We start from the raw sequence: 18930 nt of genomic DNA, 5'->3' as shown, positions 1-18930 counted from the left end.
ATTACGGGGAGAAATGTTAGGTTATAACCACGGGATGGGTAACTTTATGTTACATCCATGTTATGAATCAGGACAGAGGAAGCATAAAACTGCAGGGGGATCTGGGCCTGTGGCTGCCGTTCTGCCATAGCCCAGCCTCCCCTGGGGAAGTGTGGCTGCCCCTTCGCCAGCACAAGCTCTTCAGTGAAAAAGTAGACAGCGTGGTCTTGTCCAACCCTCTCGTGTATGGATGGGGAGACTGAATCACTGAGAGGTCAGGAGACTGGCCAGCCCTAGACTCAGAGCCCTCCTCACTGGGCCCCATCTTTAAGGGCTCTTTCTGATTTCTTACTAGTTCAGATGGAAGAGCGCCGGAAGGCAGCCCTCACGGTGAATCTGTGCGAACCGTATTCAGGGCCCAAGCGTTGAGATATGCATCTGGTACATGATGGCTGAAGGGCAGGAGGACCGATCGGGGGCCAGCATGAGGGCGGGGGGGTGGCTGGGTGCAGCCGTCAGCTGCAGACCCCTGAGTATCCAGGGCCTGCTAGCCTCTGCAGGGACACAGGGAGCCACCTGTTCCACCCATCACTGCCACCGGTCAGCAAATCTGAGCCTGCCCGGGGCCCGGGAAGACGTGCTGCTGGAGGGATGGTAGAGCACGTAGGAATCTGGAAGCCGGGAACGTCGGGACCTTTTCAGCAGCACTTGCTATGGGCTGCAGCTCTGAAACAAGCCAAGGGGAGCAAGGAGTTCCGTGGCCAAATTTGTTGGGAGACCTGGGGTTAACAGTCCGCTGGGTTCCGTTACTGCAGGACCTCTCCCAGCGGGCGCAGCTCCCGTGCATGGTGCCTCCCCCGATGGGCCGCGCCTCCCCCTTGCTTGGTCACAGGCTCCTCTCCCTGGGATGCATTCAGGAAGCTGGGTCCCAGCGCACTTTGGGGAAAGCTGACAGTAACAGCAGCTCTCCTTTACCGAGTGCTTGCCTTGTACTAGGAACTGTGCTTAGTGGCCACAGTATTACTGCTCATATTATTGCTCGCTCCCCCTTCCTCCCCCCACCCCGCCAATGAGGTGGGTAGCATTTTACTGTGTCCATTTTACAGAGAGGAAGCCTGAGGTGTGGGTGTTTCCATGACTTGTCCAGGGCCCCAGGCTGGTATGTGGTGAGCCGGGATTTGAACCCAGGCTTGCTGACACAGCTGCGCTGTGGGGCTGCCACTCTGTTGCACTCTCCCCACGCACCAGCCTCCCTGCCCATCCAGCCCCTTCTGCAGACAGAGCACCTGCAGCCTGGGGTCTTAGGGTGAGGGGGGGAGAGGCAGGACCTTGAACTCAGGTGTCCCTCCTGCCAACACACACTGCTCTGTCCTGAGACTCTGTGCCAAGCAAGGGGTCTGCTCTGCCCTGGGGCCAGGAGAGGGCCCGAAGCTGGCGAACTGTGCCCCTGTGATTCTCTGAATGGGTTGAGGCCTGTGAGCAAGGCTGCGTGTACCCTTGGCTGTCTGTGGATTGAGGGAGAAGCCAGTGGGACACCTGCTTATAAACAGTGTCAACTGGGTGGGTGAGTCGGGGACATCGCAGCCTGCAGGCTCTGTGCATCAGCCTACACTTACTGCATGATTTGAGGAAAGACCTTGGGTACTGAGGGCAGTTGGAGAAACTGAGGCCCAGGTCTAGTGGCAGAGAGGGGTAGAGCTGGGGCTTAGAGACCTCATCAGAAGTGCATCAAGTCTAAACAAGTCTTCCCCATCGCAGACTGTGGCCTCGGTCCTTTGGGGAGAGACTCCCCCTTCCCTGGGCTGCCTGCCCCTACACGTCCCCCCGTCTTTCCCTTCTCCTGCTCAAGGCCCCTGACTGCGGCCCCTTGCTATAGCCGTGTCAGGGTCCCGCACTGTGCCCACCAGGTCCTGCACTTGGCCGTCGTAGCACAGCCACTCTGCACGTCCTCTCGCCTGGTGGGCTGTCTGCTTCCCATCAGACGGAGGGCAGCGATCGCGTCTTGCTTATGGTTGGGGCCTTGGTGCCGGGCATGTGAAGACGCTCAATAAATTCCCGATCGGTTGAAGGAGAAGAATTAGCAGAAACCGTTGAAGCGTGGGTTGGAGGCATAGGGAGGGAGTCCAGGTCTTTATTACTCAGTGACAGATGAGTAGAACAGCAGGACGCCATGAATTTACTGAGCCCCCGCTGTATGCTAGTCACGGGACTGAAGACAGGGAAATATACACTCTGATCTTTGCCCTCCGTGGGTTTATATTTTTCCCAGTAAGACAAGGGTAACACATATAAAACCACTGAATAACAGGCTGCTAAATTCCATGCTGGTTTGCAGGACAGCGTTCCCTTGAGTGACCCACAGTAGCAAAGTGGCGCTGCCCCCTGGGGGCCGCTGACTCACAGGTTGTAGCTCATTCATCCTGATCTTGGTCATGAGATGCAGGTATCATAGTCCTGTTTTACAGGTGAGGAAGCTGAGGCTCAGACCGGAAAAGGAATGTTCCTGCGATCAAACAGCTAGGGGCTGGCAGAGCTGAGCTCACGGTCAGGCTCCGAGCCCAGTGCTCTTCTGACTTAACCTGATACTTGGAGTTCACACCCAGTAGCCGGGCCTCTGGCCCGAGGTCGGAGACCGCAGGCAGTGGGAGTTGATGATGGTCCCACTCACCGACTGTCCGCGCTCGTGGTAGGAATACTACTCATGCTTCATCCAGTCTTCACATAGATGCTCTTAAGTTATCCACAGTTTTCCAATAAGGAGACTGAGGCCTGGCCAGTAAGTGGTTTAGCTGAGACTCCATCCTAGGGCTGTCTGACTTCAAACCAGTGGTTCCCATGCCTGGTTGCTGGGCACCAGAATCCTCTGTGGATGCTTTGGGAAAAGGCAGCTTCCTAGGCCCCTGGCCCTAGCCATTCTGGTACTGTTAGCCTGGGGTGGGGTCAGGGACTCTGTGTGTGTGCAGGCTCCCAGGTCGTTCTGTTAGGGATGGGGCCTGGGCCCAGGTGGTGGCAGGCCTGTGTGAGGGATGGGCAGGGCCTCTAACTCCTGGGACCTCTGCCAGGCTGGGTCTGATGGGCTCTGCTTGCCTTCCTGCCATGGGCCTTTGCCCTATGATCTGCATGGGTGGGCCCTGCCTTTGACTTATCTGAAATGCCTGCTGGGAACTCAGCCATTTCAGTCTACCTGCCTCTGGGAGAAGGGCCTGGCAGAGGGCTGGAGTCAGACATTCATACCATGTTGATCTCTGTACGTCTGAGGGATCAAGACGGCACCTCAACAGACAAGAGAGGCCCTCTCCTTGTCAGACACATCTGTAGTAGAGCTGGGCACTTCCTGATGGGGCGTAGGGCGAACTCTGTGAGGTAGGTACTTTTAGCCCCATTTTGCAGATGAGCAGACTGAGGCTTAGTGTGTTTAAGGAAATTACCAAGGTCATGCTGCTGGTAAGTGGCAGAACCCAGATACATGGTTTAAAGCCTGTGCTCTTAACCTCTGTCCATCCTGGCGGGGAGAGCAGTAGCTAGAAATTATTCTATTGCATGTAAGTGATGATTTCCTTACATGGATGCAATTTATTCCTTATCCTGAAATTCTTTTACATTCATCTCCTTTTTCCTTTCAAGGAATAACTGTGAGTTACCTAAGAAGTTACCCTCTCTGTCTTAGATTTGGAAGCTGAGGCCCAGAGGCGGGAAGTGACTCTCCCAAGGTCACTCAGAAAATAGAGACAAAAGCCTGAAATAGACCCCAGCCTCCTGACCTCCAGCTCAGTGCTGTCTTTGCTGGTCCTTGCTGCCTCTTTGCTCGTGGGAGACACGATAGCCCATTGGCACAGAGTTAGCATTACCTGGAGGCATCACCAGGGGTCCCGGGGCCTCGTGGTTGCGCACGTTGGATGCTGGCTGACCAGTCCCTTCCTTTCCTGTTTTCTAGGTTCCTACGAGTGTGGAATCTGTGGCAAGAAGTACAAATATTACAACTGTTTCCAGACCCACGTACGGGCACACCGAGGTGAGTGGCATGTCCCTGGGGCAGAGCTGAGGGGCCGCACCTCCCCATCCTCCGCCTGGGTCCCTCCAGGGTGACCCCAGAGGCCCTCAGAGCTCTTTCTGCAGTAGGAGTGGGACCTGAAGAGGAGAGGAGAGGCCTCCTTAACTTGGGAGAGCACCCAGGGATGGGGGTGGGGTGGGGTACAGCAGGATATGCCACCAGTGCCCCCTGTCTGCCCCGCACAGGCCCGCTTCCTCCCAAGGTGCTTCAGTGCTGTTCACTGTCAGCGGTCCTTGCAGGGAAGGTGCTCGTGTGTCATCTCATGTGCTGCTCATGACAGCCCAGGGAGTGGGGCAGGGTGCTGTCTCCATTCTGAAGATGAGGGTGCTGAAGCTACGGGGACAGGAGGGATGGTGCCTGCCCCTCCCTGAGCCTGACGCTGGCAGGCAGGGAGGAAGGGCACCGGCTCAGGGCCTGACAGACAGCAGAGAACACGGGGAAGGCTTTGTGCCCGCATCCTGAGTGGGAAGAGAGCATCCCTGGGCACGCGGTAGCGGCTTCTCCTGGCCTCCGCCTGCCCGGCTTCTCTCTCTTTTGGTGCTGGCCCTTCCATTGGTCCACTCTGCTCACCTCCTTCTTCTCTCTCTCTCACAGACACAGAAGCCACCTCAGGGGAGGGAGCCTCCCAAGGCAGTGAGTATTTTTCCCTCCTCTTGGACTGTGCGGGCTGAGAGGGCCAGGGGTGGGAGGAGAAGGGAGAGCCAGGGCCGGGGGTGATGCTCTCAACCCATCACCCCCACCCCAGGCGGCTTCTGGGAGGCCTGTTGCTGTGATGCAGGCTTTGGCTTTGGACACAGCACCTCAGAGCAGCCTTTCCCAAAGTGTGCTCCGTGGCATAGGCATGCTGGGGGAAGTTAACAGGCTTTCTGTCCGTAAAGGCTTCTCTGGCCAGATAACCTGGGGAAGCCTTGAGTTCTGCTAAGTTGAACATGTTTCTTTGCTGTAGACTTTTCAGGGCCCTTCACTGGCAAAATAGGCACGTGTATCCCCAAGAGGGGTCCAGGCTATACACCATTTCCTATGTTCTTTTGACTCCCACTCATGGGTCGGGGGCTCCGTAGCTGATGTTGGGGAAATGCATGGGCACGCACCCTGGGGTGCGGCATCCCGCCGCTTGGCATGTGCAGGGCCTCGGCATCTGGGGATACTGTTCTGCTTGGCTACGTGTGGCCCCTGCTTGCCTTGTCTCCAGATCTAAACCCACAGGGCTGGTAGGCAGCCGGCACAACAAACCTGACTGAGCCCCGGAACCCAGCAGTTCCCCTCCCAGGTGCGTGTGTGCGCACATCCACCCAAAGATGGGAATTAGGGTGTTCTTAGCACTACTCGTAACGGCTTCAAACTGGAAGCCACCCAAGTGCCTAGCGCTAGTTGAATAGAGAAGTGAGTCATGGTGTGTCCCACAAAGGACTACAGTACAGCAGTGAGAGGGAAAGGCGGACAGCTACACACAGCAACGTGGGTTACCCGCAAACAGAACGTTAGGAAAAGGAGCCCGGCACAAAGAGTGCTTCCCCTAAGATCTGTGTATAGAAAGTACAAGAACAGGGGAAACTAATTCACGCTGCAAGAAGTCAGCGTCGTGGTTACCCTTGGGAGGGGGTTTCTGGGTTCTGTGATTTGAGTTGGGCACTGGTTACAGGTGTTTTCGGTTTTCAAAAATGTAACGAGCTGAACGTTTAGGATTTGTACATTTTTCTCCATCAGTGGTCAGCATATTTTTTGATAGGGGACCAGATAGAAAATATTTTAGACTCTGCAGCCTAGGTTATCTCCATCGCAGCTGCGCAGCTCTGCCGTGGAGCACGAACACAGCCAGAGACGGTATGGAAATGGATTCCTTATCAAAACAGACAGTGGGCAGGCCATAGTTTGGCCACCCCTGTTCTGCATGTTTGGTATACCACCATGAAAAGTTTCTTAAAATAATAAATAAACACAAGCCACCCCCCGCCACCCGCCTTAAAAATCCAAAACCGCGTAGTTTGAGGAGGCAGGGCCTTAGCTGCAATTGGGTCCTAACGGCATTTCTTCTAAGGCACTTTCGCATCCACTCTCTCTTTGGATTCTTACACCACGTGAAAGGCCTGCAGGGCTGAGGCTACCCCTCCGTTTTCTGGACAATCTGATCCTCAGGTTGGCCAGGCACCTGCCCCAGGGTCCTCGGCAGGAGGAATTCAGGGTCCTATGCCGCCTCCCCAAGCCCCACGCTGCCCCTGCCTGGCCCCGGGCTCCTTCTCCCTCAATAGCTCCCTTCTCTTCCGGCTCCCATCGCCCGCCTGTGGTCAGCCGCACGGTTAAGGAACTTCCCTATTTATCTTTCCTTCTTTGGCTATTCTGAGCCCCTGGCCTCTCCAGCAGCCCCTCAATGATCCGTTATGCTCCATCTGGCTTCCGCTGTTCCCGGAGTTTCACTAGTTGTGGAGGACTTCGTGACTGGGGGTATTTTTAGTCCTTCCTCTCTGCGGACTTCACTCCCCACGGCCAGTGTGCTTTGCTGGACTCTGTGTTCCGTCCTGCCCCCCCGCCCTGCCCTGGGCCAGCAGCGCCTGCTCAGACAGCCTGGCCTTCTCACACCCCAGCCTTGCGACAAGACCTGGCCGTGGAGTCCTGTGGAAAATGTCAGATGAGGATACTGAGTTCCAGAGACAGTTCCAGAGAGAAGTCATGCAGCTTCTTAGGGGTGGAGGTGGGCATAGAAACCAAGTCTCACACCTTCTAGTCCAGGAATCTTTCGTTTATTTGTTAGAAAAATAGTACAGTCATACATAGAGGCATATACCCAGTTACCCATCTCTCAACTACGAACATAGAAGATCAACTCCGCATCGAGCTCTCTTGCCTTTGTTTAACAATAATATTAGGTAACATTTACGAAGTATTTATCGTATGTTAGGTGTCGTGCTCACTTATTCTTTATCACAATTCTGGGAGATGAACATATCAGTCCTGTTTTACAGTTGAGAAAATCGAGGAGCAGAGAGTTTAGTGCCCGTGCCCGACATCAATGGCACCTGTAAGTGGTGGAGTTGAGTTTGAACTTGGGCAGCCTGCCTCCAGAGCCTGCCTCCCCAGAGATTCCTGGAGTCCCTGAACTCTCTTGGGGTTCTGAAGATGTGGTTTCACTGACCAAAAAATCATTTTGCCTTTCTTCCTTTGGGGATAACTCTCTTGTCCTAATTCGCTCCTGCCTTAGGAGGGCCCGGGCACGTGGTCCTGTCCACGTCGAGGAGACATAGATCAGGATGTGGCGTGGAATTCGACAGAGCAGGGTGGGGCACTTCTCAGTGGCAGAAAGCTGGGGGTTCACCTTTTATTGGAGGTGGCGGATGTACATGGCCCAGCTGGTAGGAGAGACAGCGTGAGCAGAGATGAGACACGTGGGGTGGGTAACTGCAGGGCGACCAGCGCTGACCAGTATGGGAGAGGACTCACGGGGCAGGACCCCATCTGGAACGAGCAGACCCCAGTTGGGCTTGACTTCTCCACCTCTGTTCCCCGGGTATTCAGCTCTGAGAAGGATTACGGTCCAGATGGGACATGATGGGGTAGGTTGTTGCCTGTGTTGGATTGCTGGCCATGGGGAAGGATCGAAGCCTGTGCCAGGCTTGGAATCCTGGAACTGCCGGCCTGGGAGAGGCCCTGGGAATCAGCTCATCTACCACCACACCCCCTCCCCAAACTAGGGGGGAAATGGGGATGCTGAATCCCGAGGTGGGGTTGTCACTTGCTGGCAGTCTGGGTGAGGCAGGCCGGGACCAAGAGTCTCCTCCCCACGTCCCACCACCTCTACCCTGCCACTCCGTGGTGGGTCGGGGCAAGGGCATGGAGATGGGAGGGCCTGGTAGGATGGTGGACGCCTGAACCCTTCCTGGTCCCCACACCCTCAGAATGTCTGTGTGTACCTCGCCTGGAGACCAGGTCGTCTCTGTGGCCCTGCATCTTCCAGGCATGTCCAGGGACTGCAGGTGCCATGGAAAAGGTGGAGGCAGAGGCAGGGAGCTGGCTAATGCCATCTGTGTCCCTGAGTTCAGCTAAGCGGGGGCCAGAAACCCTCCCACAGAATCGCCTGGCACTGCAACCTTGGGATGGGGCAGTCACATCACATCCTGTGTTTGGGTGCTAAGGAGCAAAAGACGGGCCAGGAGGCTGGTACCCCAGCCCAGGAGTGGAGAGTGATTCATCCGGACAGAGAAGGACCATGTGCCCTGACTCAGCTGTGGCTTAGAGTTAAGTGAGAAGCTGGATCCTGGCTCTTCCCTGCCCCACTCTACAGCCTTGAGCAAGCCGCCCAACCTCCCTGTGCTGGGCATCCTCGGGAAGCTGGGGTGGACGAGCCATCCCTAGATCGGCCCAAGGAGCAAACACACAAGGTCTTTGCTAGTCCAGACGTTGGAGGGGCTGCCGATGTGGCAAAGGCACTGTCCTGTACGAGTCCAGCCTCAGACTCTGGAGAGGCCTAGGGGGTCATCCAAACACAGGCCCTGTCATTGTTTATTGCTGTGTCACACACTTCCCCGTGGCTTCACCTGGTCCTCTGGCTCTGGGTCTCTCACGAGGCTGCAGTCAAGGCCGGGGCTGTGGTCTTATCTCACAGCTCAGCCGGGGAAGGGACCGCCTCTGTACGTACTCCCATGTTTGTCAGCAGGAGCCATCCTTCCCAAGCTGTTGGGCTGAGGGCCTCAGTTCCCCACTGGCTGTTCACCAGAGGCTGCCAAGTGGGTCTCTATGTGAGGCAGCCTGCAGCAGGGCAGCTAGCAAGAGCGAGACGGTGTGAGCAAGACCAAAGTCATAGTCTTCCTATGACATCACTTAACTCTAAGCCGTGGCTGAGTCAGGGCACGTGGTCCTTCTCTGTCCAGATGAATCACTCTCCGCTCCCGGGCTAGGGTACCAGCCTCCTGGCCCTCTTTTGCTCCTCACCTTACTGCATTGTCTCTGTTAGAAGCGAGTCAGCGGGTCCAGCCGAGACATTGCACAGGACAGGAACGCCAGTAACCAGGGTCATTCAGAACCATCCGTGATGGGCCTCACCCAGGCCCCCCTTGCTGTAGGGCTGGCAGCAGGTCCCTTCTGCCCCTCAGTAGACTCAAGTGTTAAATGGGTTATTACCTCCTCCCTCGATTGCAAGGCCGAATGGAGGGAGTGCTGGGGAAGCTCCTGGCCTGGCCCCCAACAGGACAGCCAACACCCAGGAAGCTGTAGCCGCAGTGATTGTTATTCTCCCGTAACGAAGGAAGTCATGATCCGGGCCCTTAGGGGCTCAGCTCGCATGGGGCAGGATTGGAAGTGCCTTTGAAAATCACTTCAAGGCTCCCTGGTCTCCTGTGTCCAAGACTCCTAACACCCCAGGAACTGTTCTCCATGGAGTCACCAGTTGGGCCCAGTCTGGTCCATACCACCTTCCCCAGCCCCAAGTGACTGAAGCCCTGGTAACCACGTGTCTTTCCACCCTCCGCAGACAACTTCAGGTACACGTGTGACATCTGCGGGAAGAAGTACAAATACTACAGCTGTTTCCAGGAGCACCGAGACCTGCACGCAGTGGATGGTGAGTCAGGCCCCTCACTCCTCAGGAGCGGAGTCCCGCAAAGAGACACCCCCTCCAGGACTGCTTATGGGGCCCAGGGCCCACCCACAGCTTCCCCTCCCACTTCCCACCCAGGGAAGGTCGGGCAGCAGGCAGGCCACGAGTGGAGTGATGAACCTCCGAGGGTTCTGGGCTAGAGAAGGTCCCCATCATATTCCATATGTCTTTCTGATGAGGGTAACCCAAGTGAAATTGCCGTTTTTGAGGGTCAAAATCAGTCGGATATCAACAATTTTATACCGATTTATTTTATGATTTCATGTTGAGTATTCCCACGCTCTGGTGAAATTAAACCAATTTTTTAAATCGATGATATTTTAGCATCTTAGATTATACAGTTAGAAATTAGAACGATAAATTTAGGTAATTTAGTTTTGGAATCTTAAGAATCCTAGAAATAGGGTCTTGGACTGGAAAAGCCTCTGGAGGGTTCCCTCTCTGGCCCCACACCCCAAGCCCGTGTCAGGCTGTGACAGCCGGGTCTCACCACCTGTCGCCTCTGGTCCATCCTTCCTCTCACCTCCTTTTTCTTTACCCACGCGCCCATCTCTTCCTTTTTTTCTCCTGCCCTGGTCCCTCGAGCGTCTGGCGGCGATCCAGAAACAGGCCAGCCCGAAAGCGTCTTCCTGCCCGGGGATGGGCCCTCGAGGAATAGAGGGATGTGCCCTCCTGTGGCCCTTGGTTTCCTGGGCAGCCGCAGTGGCTGAGGCAGCTGTCCTGGGCCCCAAAGGCAAGCTCGCTGGGGCAGAGGCTGGGAGCACTGGGCAGAGGCAGCTATGGGCAGGGACTAACAGGGTTCCTGTTTGCTTCTTTCCTTCTGCGGCTGCCGCCTCCCGCCCGGGCGCAGTGTTTAGTGTGGAAGGGGCCCCTGAGAATCGGGCAGGTAAGTCCTCGGTGGCTGCCCACCTCCCTGTCCCAACCTGGGCTCTGAGACCCGGTTACCAGGGAACTAAGGGCCGTGTGTTCTCCCACAGACCCCTTCGACCAAGGTGTCGTGGCCACTGACGAGGTGAAGGAGGAGCCCCCGGAACCATTCCAGAAAATCGGGCCAAGTATGCAGGCCTCTCTCTGGGGCCGGGGCTGGGTGGGGAGACAGGTGGGGGTGGCTGAGGGCGGCAGGGCGAGTCCCACCACTGGAAGGGGGCAGCGTTGCTAATCCTGCAGCTCTGGCCAGCGAGGCACTGGCCTCCTTGTACCTCACTTTGCCCACCTGTCAAATGGGTCAGTCACTCTTAGGACTTGCTTTTGAGAAGCAGCAGGACAGCACAGGGTCCAGGTCAGGGCAGTGAAGGTAGCACAGGCTTGGCGCCCAGCGTTAGCCATCCTGAGCCTTGGCTCCTCACCTGTGGAGTAAGGGTGACACTTCCCCGCAGGTTTGTTGGGGGATTAAATGAGATCATGGATGTAAATCACCTATTAATTAGCACAGTGCCTGGTACATAGTAGGTGCTCGGAAAATACTGTCGTTACTGTTGTCAGAAGGGGTTTATCAGCAAATGAAGCTCCCCGGGGGAGCTACGTGCAGACGCTCCGTCCTCATCCCGGTAAACCCCTGAGAGCAGGAGCCATGCACTTGACCTGCCTATTCGCAACGCACCGGTATTGAGTATTGTGGGAACACAGCAGTGAGCAAGACAGATGTGGCCCTGCCTCGGGTAGTTCACATAGGGAGGGGGCAGCAGGTCAGCAAGCAGGTAGTTACAACATAGAAGCCCAGGGAGCAGTGGGGCTGGGAGGCCACTGACCAGCCTTGGGAATCCGTGAGACTTCTGCATGGGGATGAGGGTAGGGATGAGCCCCTGTATCCCACATGAAGGCAGCAGAGCTGCACTTGTTCCAGGAACTGAAAGGCAAATCGATTCTGAGTTCAGGTCTTAGAGAGCCTTGAAAACCAGAAGGCAGTTAGATTTCATCCTGAGGGGAATGAGCCGGAGTTTACTCAGTGGAGGAGGGACTTGATCAGGTTTGTGTTTTAGGAAGACATTTTGGCTGCCACAGGGGTGTGGATTTGGGTCGGGGTGGAGGTTGGTTCTCGCAAGTGAGACCCATCCAGCCCTTCAGGAAGTTGCATGCTTGCCTCTTCCTCTCTATTCTTCCGTGCCTCTCTTACTACCCAGCAAGAAGAGACCTTTATTGGCTCTACCTGTTGCAGTAAGGATTAAGGCAGTTTGTGAAAATACACACACAAACATAGATTGAATGGATGAGGAAGTTTAGGGAAGGAGAGTCAAGGGAGCTGAAACAGTGAAGCCAGAGACAAGCCTCAGAGGGCGGGACTTGGTCCCGGCCCTTGGAAGGCATTGGATGGGCCCCTGAGTGTTCTTCCTCCTTCCTCGTAGGAGGTGATTCTCTCCTTTTCTTTACCTCTTAAAGCACTCAGGAAACTGGAGATGTGATAATGTCTGTAAATATGATGTAAAAATAATGTCTGTATGACAGCACTTGTCATATGCAATGGTAAACATTCAATAAACAGTAACGTTAAAATAATCTTGAAGTGGGGACTTGCCTGGCGGTGCAGTGGTTAAGACTTCACCTTCCGATGCAGGGGGTGTGGGTTCGATCCCTGGTCAGGAAACTAAGCTCTCACATGCCTCAGACCCAAAAAACCAAAACATAAAACCGAAGCAATACTGTAACAAATTCAATAAAGACTTTAAAAATGGTCCACATCAAAACAAAAAAAATCTTTAAAACAAAAAAACAACAATCTTGAAGTGAAGAAAATGATGAAATCCTCAACAGTAAAACTGCCAGAAGTTAGACTGTGGGAGAACCCAGATGTGAATCAGACATGTTCCATGATGGACGTTCATAGACCATTGCAGGACAGGGACATTGGGATGTGTGAAACTCCCCCCTCCTGCTTCAGTGTTGTCTGCCAGCAGTCCCAGCATAGCACCACCCCTTCCATCTTCCATAATTATCAAAATAGAATACAGACAACATAGGCTATAGAATCAGACAAGCCCAGGTTTGAATGCTGACATCACCAATTTACTAGCTACTTACCCCCACTGAGTGTCCTTTGATTCTTGTATAAATTGGGGATAAGAACATCTATCTGTTCTTCAGGGCTGTTGGAGGATGCCTGTGTCAAGTGTCTAGCCCAGCACCCGGCTCGTATTTAGGGCTTAACGAATGAGCGATATTGCTGAGAGATAGTCAAGAGCGAGAGCTTTAGAGCCATCCCAAAGATGAACCCCAGCTCTATACTTAATGCCTGTGTGACGTCCTGCAAGTTTTGTAGTCTCTTTAATCACAGTAATGACAGTAAAACTCACCTCTCAGGATTGTCATGGAGATTAGATGAGATTATATTCGTAAAGGAATTAGTATAGTCCTTGACATTTACATGGAAAGCATTAAACAAGTGGTACCTATTAATTATCCAGAAAGGTACAGAGCAAGATGAAACTTGTTCTCTATATCAGTAACTACGTCTGACAGCCAGCCGGTGCTAGGACCCAGGAGGAATTATCACAAATTATATGGAGTAGGGAATTGCATTGAGAAAACTGACTGAGTTTGGCTCCCAGCTTGACGCCATGGAACTGAGATGTCTATAAGAGTATGAGGCTGTTCCTTGTTACCACTCAGCAGCTGCCTTGTGAGATCAGAATCCTGCTTCTTGGGCTTCTGCCACTTTTTGTAAGCTGGCCAGTGCCACAGAACCCTGATAGCGATGAGGCACAGAATAAGGAGAGCCGGTAGGGGTACAGTGCACTGTGGAGGGACTAGTCCCCACAAGTAGAGCTCTATAGGTCAGGGGAAGAGGAGAAACAGTGGCAGCAGGGCATGCTGGGAAGTATGCCTTTCACATCCATGTCAGCTGAGCAAATTGGAGAATTAAGTACTCAAGGAGGAGGAAGCCAGAGCCAGGACAGAGCAGAGGAATCCTGCTAGAAGGAGGGAGTTGGTCTAAGAGGCCCTGTGTGTCAGCGTGCTCTTCGGGTGCAGATCTGAGAATTACTCCCATGGTAATGGTCTACCATGATAATGGGGGGATGATTGAGGACAATTCGTTCAAGTCTATTGAAACAGTGTAAATCTGGATTTATTTATAGGTTACTTGAGTTTTATACCTGGATAAGGAAGAGTGACTTGAAAGGTAAAAAAAAAAAAATAAGAAAATAAAACTTGGGAACTATGAAAATTCCACATGACAAGAAAGGAATTTAAGAGACTTAGAGGAAGAATATACCTCTGAAAATGATCTACCACAGAGTCTAGAAGGAAATGCTGTTTGGCAACCACAGTCAAGTATGAGAAAATATGACCTGTCTTAGTTCACTCAGGCTGCCATAACAAAGTACCATAGACTGGGTGACTTAAATAACAGAAATTTATTTTCTCACAGTTCTGGAGGCTGAAGTCAAAATCAGGGTGCCAGTATGGTTGAGTTCTGGTCCAATGACCCTCTTTCTGGCTGTACTCTCACATGGTGAGAAGAAAAAGAGAGCAAACTCTCTGGTGCCTCTTGTTATAAGGGCACTAATCCCATCATGAGGGACCCCACTGCCATCCTCATGACTTCATCTAACCTAATTACTTCCCAAAGGCCCCATCTCCAAATAGCATTGCATTGGGAGACAGGACATGGTCATCTGAATTTTGGGGGGAAACAATTCAGTCCATAGCATGACCTCTGTAAAAAAGGAAGCTGTATGGTGAAAAAGCAACAAGATAAGATGAAAAAGCAAAGAGAGAGGAGTGAGATGAGAAGAATTGGAGAGAAGCAGAAAATATAAGAGCAGATTTAAAACCTACATTGTATATAGTAAAGAGCAGAGTTGATCTGCAGAAATGGAATTAATAATGTGAAGGACAAACTTGAACAGATGAGCTTAATAAGCAGAAAACATGATAAATATGGAGAACGGGGAAACTGTTCCAGATAATTGGTGGGACAGAAGCAATACTCCAAAGATACAATAGAAGAAAAAATTGCTCAGCTAAAGGAAGACCTATATGTCAGGTAGAATCAATAAAAAAGGACCCATAACTAGATAGATATTAGTGGCTTTTTAAACTATAAATATAAGGGGGAAAACTATACAGGTACCTGGAAATAAAGAAGCAAGTTACTTACAAATGATTTCAAGGTGGACTTGCATCGGACTTCCCTGCAATACTAAATGCTGAAAGATCATGGAATAAGTTCTGAAGGGAAAAAGGTGTAATCTAAGAATTTTATATCTAGACAAACTGATTTATGTGTAAAAAAAAAAAAAGCAAGTGCTCAAAAACGTGCTATTTCTCCTATATACCCAACTTCAAAAAATTACTTGAAGATGTACTCCAATGAACTGAGTGGTTGAACACATTTAAGGGCTCAATTATGAGGCATTAATTCATAGTAAAAGAGGACTTGTGAATACTGAAGCCAGGTAAATGAGAAGTAAGTTTAAGTTTAAAATGTTGCAAATCTGATTATAAAATTGAATGCAAAAAAAGAGATCATTCTAAAATATTAAAAATGAATGTTAAAAACCAGGAAGGAAGGAATAGGTGAAGGATACAATAAAGTAGGTTAAACCAGTCCTGCTTATAGTGTGGTCCCCAGACCAGCAGCATAAGCATCTCCTAAAAGGTTATTAAAAATGTAAATTCTCAGGCCCCACACCAGACCTGTGGAATCAGAATCTCCAAGGTGGGGCTCAGGTGTCTGTGTTGTAACAGTCTTTCTAGATGATTCTTATTTAGGCTAAAGTTTGAGAGGCACTGAGTTAAACTACCTTTCTCAATGGTAATAGATATGAAAATATCATTTCGTGCTTGACTATAAAAATTAGAGAAATGTATCTTATATACTGTCTAGAACAATGGAAAATATTGGAAAATGCTGGAATATTGGAGAATAATGGAAAGGCAAAGAAAAGAGTTCATACATCAAACAACTGAAAACTAAGGGAATAAACCAGGAAGGGTATAGGATGAAAAGAAAAGAATCATAAGACAAGTAAAACCAAGTCAGTAATAGCAATAAAAGCAAATGGCATAATTTCCTTTATTAGAAGACAAAGATTCTCAGGTTAACTTAAAAGAATCCAATTAAGAATGGTTTATGAGACATACTTAGTTAATTCCTTGTCTTTTAGTCTTCTCTTTCCCATGGAGCTCTTTCCTACTCCCTTAACTAAATTGAATTCCCTATTAAGATTTTCATAGCACCGTGTCCTTAAGACTACCCATTGTGGTTGCAGTTTTAGATTTGTGTGATGATTTGATTTTTCTTTCTCCTTTTCCAGACTGTAAGTTCCTTGAAGGCAGAGACCACTGCTCAACATTTTGTGCCAGCATTTAGCACAGTACCTGTTTGATGGATGCAAGTAAAAGAAAATTTAGGGAAACAGCTTTAGGCACATGTGAACAAGTAGAAGGACCTAACAAAGTAATTATCAAGAACTAATAATATTAATACCAGACAAACTAATAAAACAGTGTAATTAAAAGTTAGAGTGGGGCTTTCCTGGTGGCACAGTGGTTGAGAGTCCGCCTGCCGATGCAGGGGACATGGGTTCATGCCCCGGTCCGGGAAGATCCCACATGCGGCAGAGCGGCTGGGCCCATGAGCCATGGCCGCTGAGCCTGCGCGTCCGGAGCCTGTGCTCCGCAACGGGAGAGGCCACAACAGTGAGAGGCCCGCGTACCGCAAAAAAAAAAAAAAAAAAAGAGTGGTGGTTCTTAACTTTCTAACACTTCAGGATTTTCTTCAGGACCTGTTAAAACACAGTTTACTGGATCCCATCCTTAGGATTTTTCTTGCAGAATGTTTCGAATAAGTCCCGAGAATTTGCATTTCTAACAGCTTCCCAGGCGATGCTGATTGCCACTAGCCCAGGGACCATGCTTTGAGAACTGCTGTGTTAGAAAATAGTGTCATGTTAACAAAGGATATGGTTCAAAGTGGAGGTTTTGATCTCATGAGCCCGTCTGCATCAAACAACATTATATCTAAATATACAAAATAAATTCAGAAACACAATGAATTGGAAGGATTGATCACAACATTTAGTCTTTGACAGAGCAAGGAGAGAAATAAAGGTTATATAGAGTTTGAATAATACAATTAATACAGTTGATCTAACAACTTCAGAGCCTACAAAGAGCAATAATATATCTTTACCGTGGTCATGAATCAGTTAACAAAAATTATTTAGCTACCAAAATTTTTAAAGCTTCTATATTGCGAGAAAAGAACATAAACAGACTAAGAAACCAATTGAGAAAAGATACTTGTAACATGTCGGACGAAATGTTGATGCCCTTAATCTATAGAGTTCTTAGCGATTTTAAAAAGGTAAACTTGCCTGTAGAAACATTGACTGTAAACACAAATAGGAAAGTCACAAAAGAAAAACTGTAGTTCATTAATCCTCAAAAATAGCTTCCTTAAAACTCAAAGAAATGGAAAATAAAACCAGCAGTGCAATGTATTTCTCCCTATCAGGCACAGTAAGAAGATGATAGTACTTAATGCTGGCTACAGTATATGGAAACAGTCATTTTGAGATCTTTCTGATGGGAGCGAAAATTGGCCCAGTCTTTCAGTAAGTAGTTGGTGCTGTGGTGATCAAAAGCCTTAGAAATGCAGACCCTTAATTGATCCTGAGGAAATATGTGCAAAGATTATGAACAATAATCTTTATTTCGCAGTGGTGTGCAAAAATAATGAGCAGATGTGCAAAAATTTCTACGAGGGTATGGATCACAGCATTTTTTTATAAGGGAAAAATTTTGAAACAATCTCAATGTCCTCTGGTTTAGGAGACGGGCTCAGCAAATTCCAAAGTCCAGTGGTAACCAGGCAGCCAATAAATGCAGTAGAGATCGATGTTTATTGATTTGAGCAAGATGTCTACAAAATATTGTTGATTGAATGAATGCGCCAGGTTACAAAGAGCATATAGATCAGGGCCGGCTAATTCAAGGCCCGTAGAAGCCAGACAGCTGACGTCAGTGAGAGATGAGATGGGAGTGCAGGGTGGGGTCTGGGGCAAGTGGCCAGGTGAATGCTCCACCCTGTGGGGTAGCTGCTACTCTTTTTTGGGGATTATAGATGATTGAAGTTTCTCTTATATTTAAAATTTTGTATTTGTATTTATCAGTATTTTATAATTTTCCCCCAGTGAACAATATTACATCAGAAATTTTTAAGAAGAAAGAAGTTAGGCAGTGCCAAAAGAGAGGTAAAGATGAAGTCCGGTGGGACCCAAGAGGAAGACGTGGCCCCTTCTGCCAGGGGGTGGGGGGCGTTTGGGGGCAGGGAAGACCCTGGAGACAAGGTGACCCACATGTGGCCATTGCAGAGGGCAAGGCTTGAAAAGGGGCTGATAAAGAGGTTGGCACTGGAGGTCAACTCAGGACACCACCCATTTCCTGAGCACCGGGGCCTGGGGGTGGAGCGATGGAGGAGGACAGCGTGTGCCAGGTACTGTTCTAAGCATGTGACATACAAATTTAATCCTCACAGCAATCCTATAAGGTGGTCCTATCATTGCCCCATTTTACAGATAGGAAAACTGAGGCACGGAGAGGTTATTAGATTTGCCTAAAGTCACACAGCTTGAAATAGAGGAGCTGGGATTTGAACCCTGGCGGTCTGACTCAAGGGGGCTCCTGATTCTAGTTGGTGGTCCCAGAATGAGGAGGGGTTTGTGGGGAGGGAGCAAGCTGCTACTTCTGGATGGGAACAGGCACCCATTCCCACACTCTCCTCTCCTTGGACAGAAACCGGCAATTATACCTGTGAATTCTGCGGAAAGCAGTACAAGTACTACACGCCCTACCAGGAGCACGTGGCCTTACACGCCCCCATCAGTGAGTACCTTCTCTGGTTGGGGGAAGGGTGGGCCAGCCATAGGCTGAGGCTCTGGAGTTTTGCCAGGGGAGGGTGAAAGCAAAGGTGAACTTGTTCTGGGTCAGCCTCTAGGTGTCCAGGTCTGACCTGGGGCCACCTGACTGCAGGAGCAGGGAAGGCCCCACCCTTAAGCCAGGAAAGTCTGAGTCCTCCCCTGGTGGTCTCAGAGGCCTGGGCCCATGTGGATTTGGGGTTAGGAAGGGTGGGCATCATTCACCCAAGTCGTTCAGCAGCCTTGTCCTCACCTCTTCCAAGCACCTCCAAAGCATGTGGTTCCTGAGTCACCACCCCCAAAGGCAGCACCATGTAATGCAGCTTCAGTCTGAACCAGTGCAGGGCCTAACCCAGGCTAGAGGATGGTCAGTTAGACAAGACAGCTTTGCCCTTGGAGGTAGAAAGGGTAAGAAGTCAGAAGGAGTGCCAGGCCGGCCTCAGAAGCCCCGGGTA

General features: G+C 50.7%; 1 protein-coding gene across 12 annotated transcripts in view; it reads left to right on the top strand.

Moving 5' to 3' along the window:
- ZNF618 (zinc finger protein 618) overlaps positions 1-18930 on the top strand; it is a 184391-nt gene that overhangs the window by 126869 nt on the left and 38592 nt on the right. For 5 of the 12 annotated variants that reach the window (XM_060154540.1, XM_060154539.1, XM_060154538.1 and 2 more), the window contains exons 4-10: positions 3914-3991; positions 4625-4663; positions 9492-9581; positions 10468-10503; positions 10595-10672; positions 17753-17812; positions 18354-18443. In XM_060154540.1, coding sequence (XP_060010523.1) covers positions 3914-3991; positions 4625-4663; positions 9492-9581; positions 10468-10503; positions 10595-10672; positions 17753-17812; positions 18354-18443 — 471 coding nt within the window. The remainder of the gene's footprint in view (positions 1-3913; positions 3992-4624; positions 4664-9491; positions 9582-10467; positions 10504-10594; positions 10673-17752; positions 17813-18353; positions 18444-18930) is intronic. The other 7 variants (XM_060154536.1, XM_060154535.1, XM_060154533.1 and 4 more) reach the window with 3 other exon arrangements.

Source organism: Lagenorhynchus albirostris, chromosome 7 (assembly GCF_949774975.1).
Source record: "Lagenorhynchus albirostris chromosome 7, mLagAlb1.1, whole genome shotgun sequence".
NCBI lineage: Eukaryota > Metazoa > Chordata > Mammalia > Artiodactyla > Delphinidae > Lagenorhynchus > Lagenorhynchus albirostris.
The sequence above is the reverse complement of the archived record's forward strand: the minus strand, read 5'-3'. Positions and strand labels throughout refer to the sequence as shown.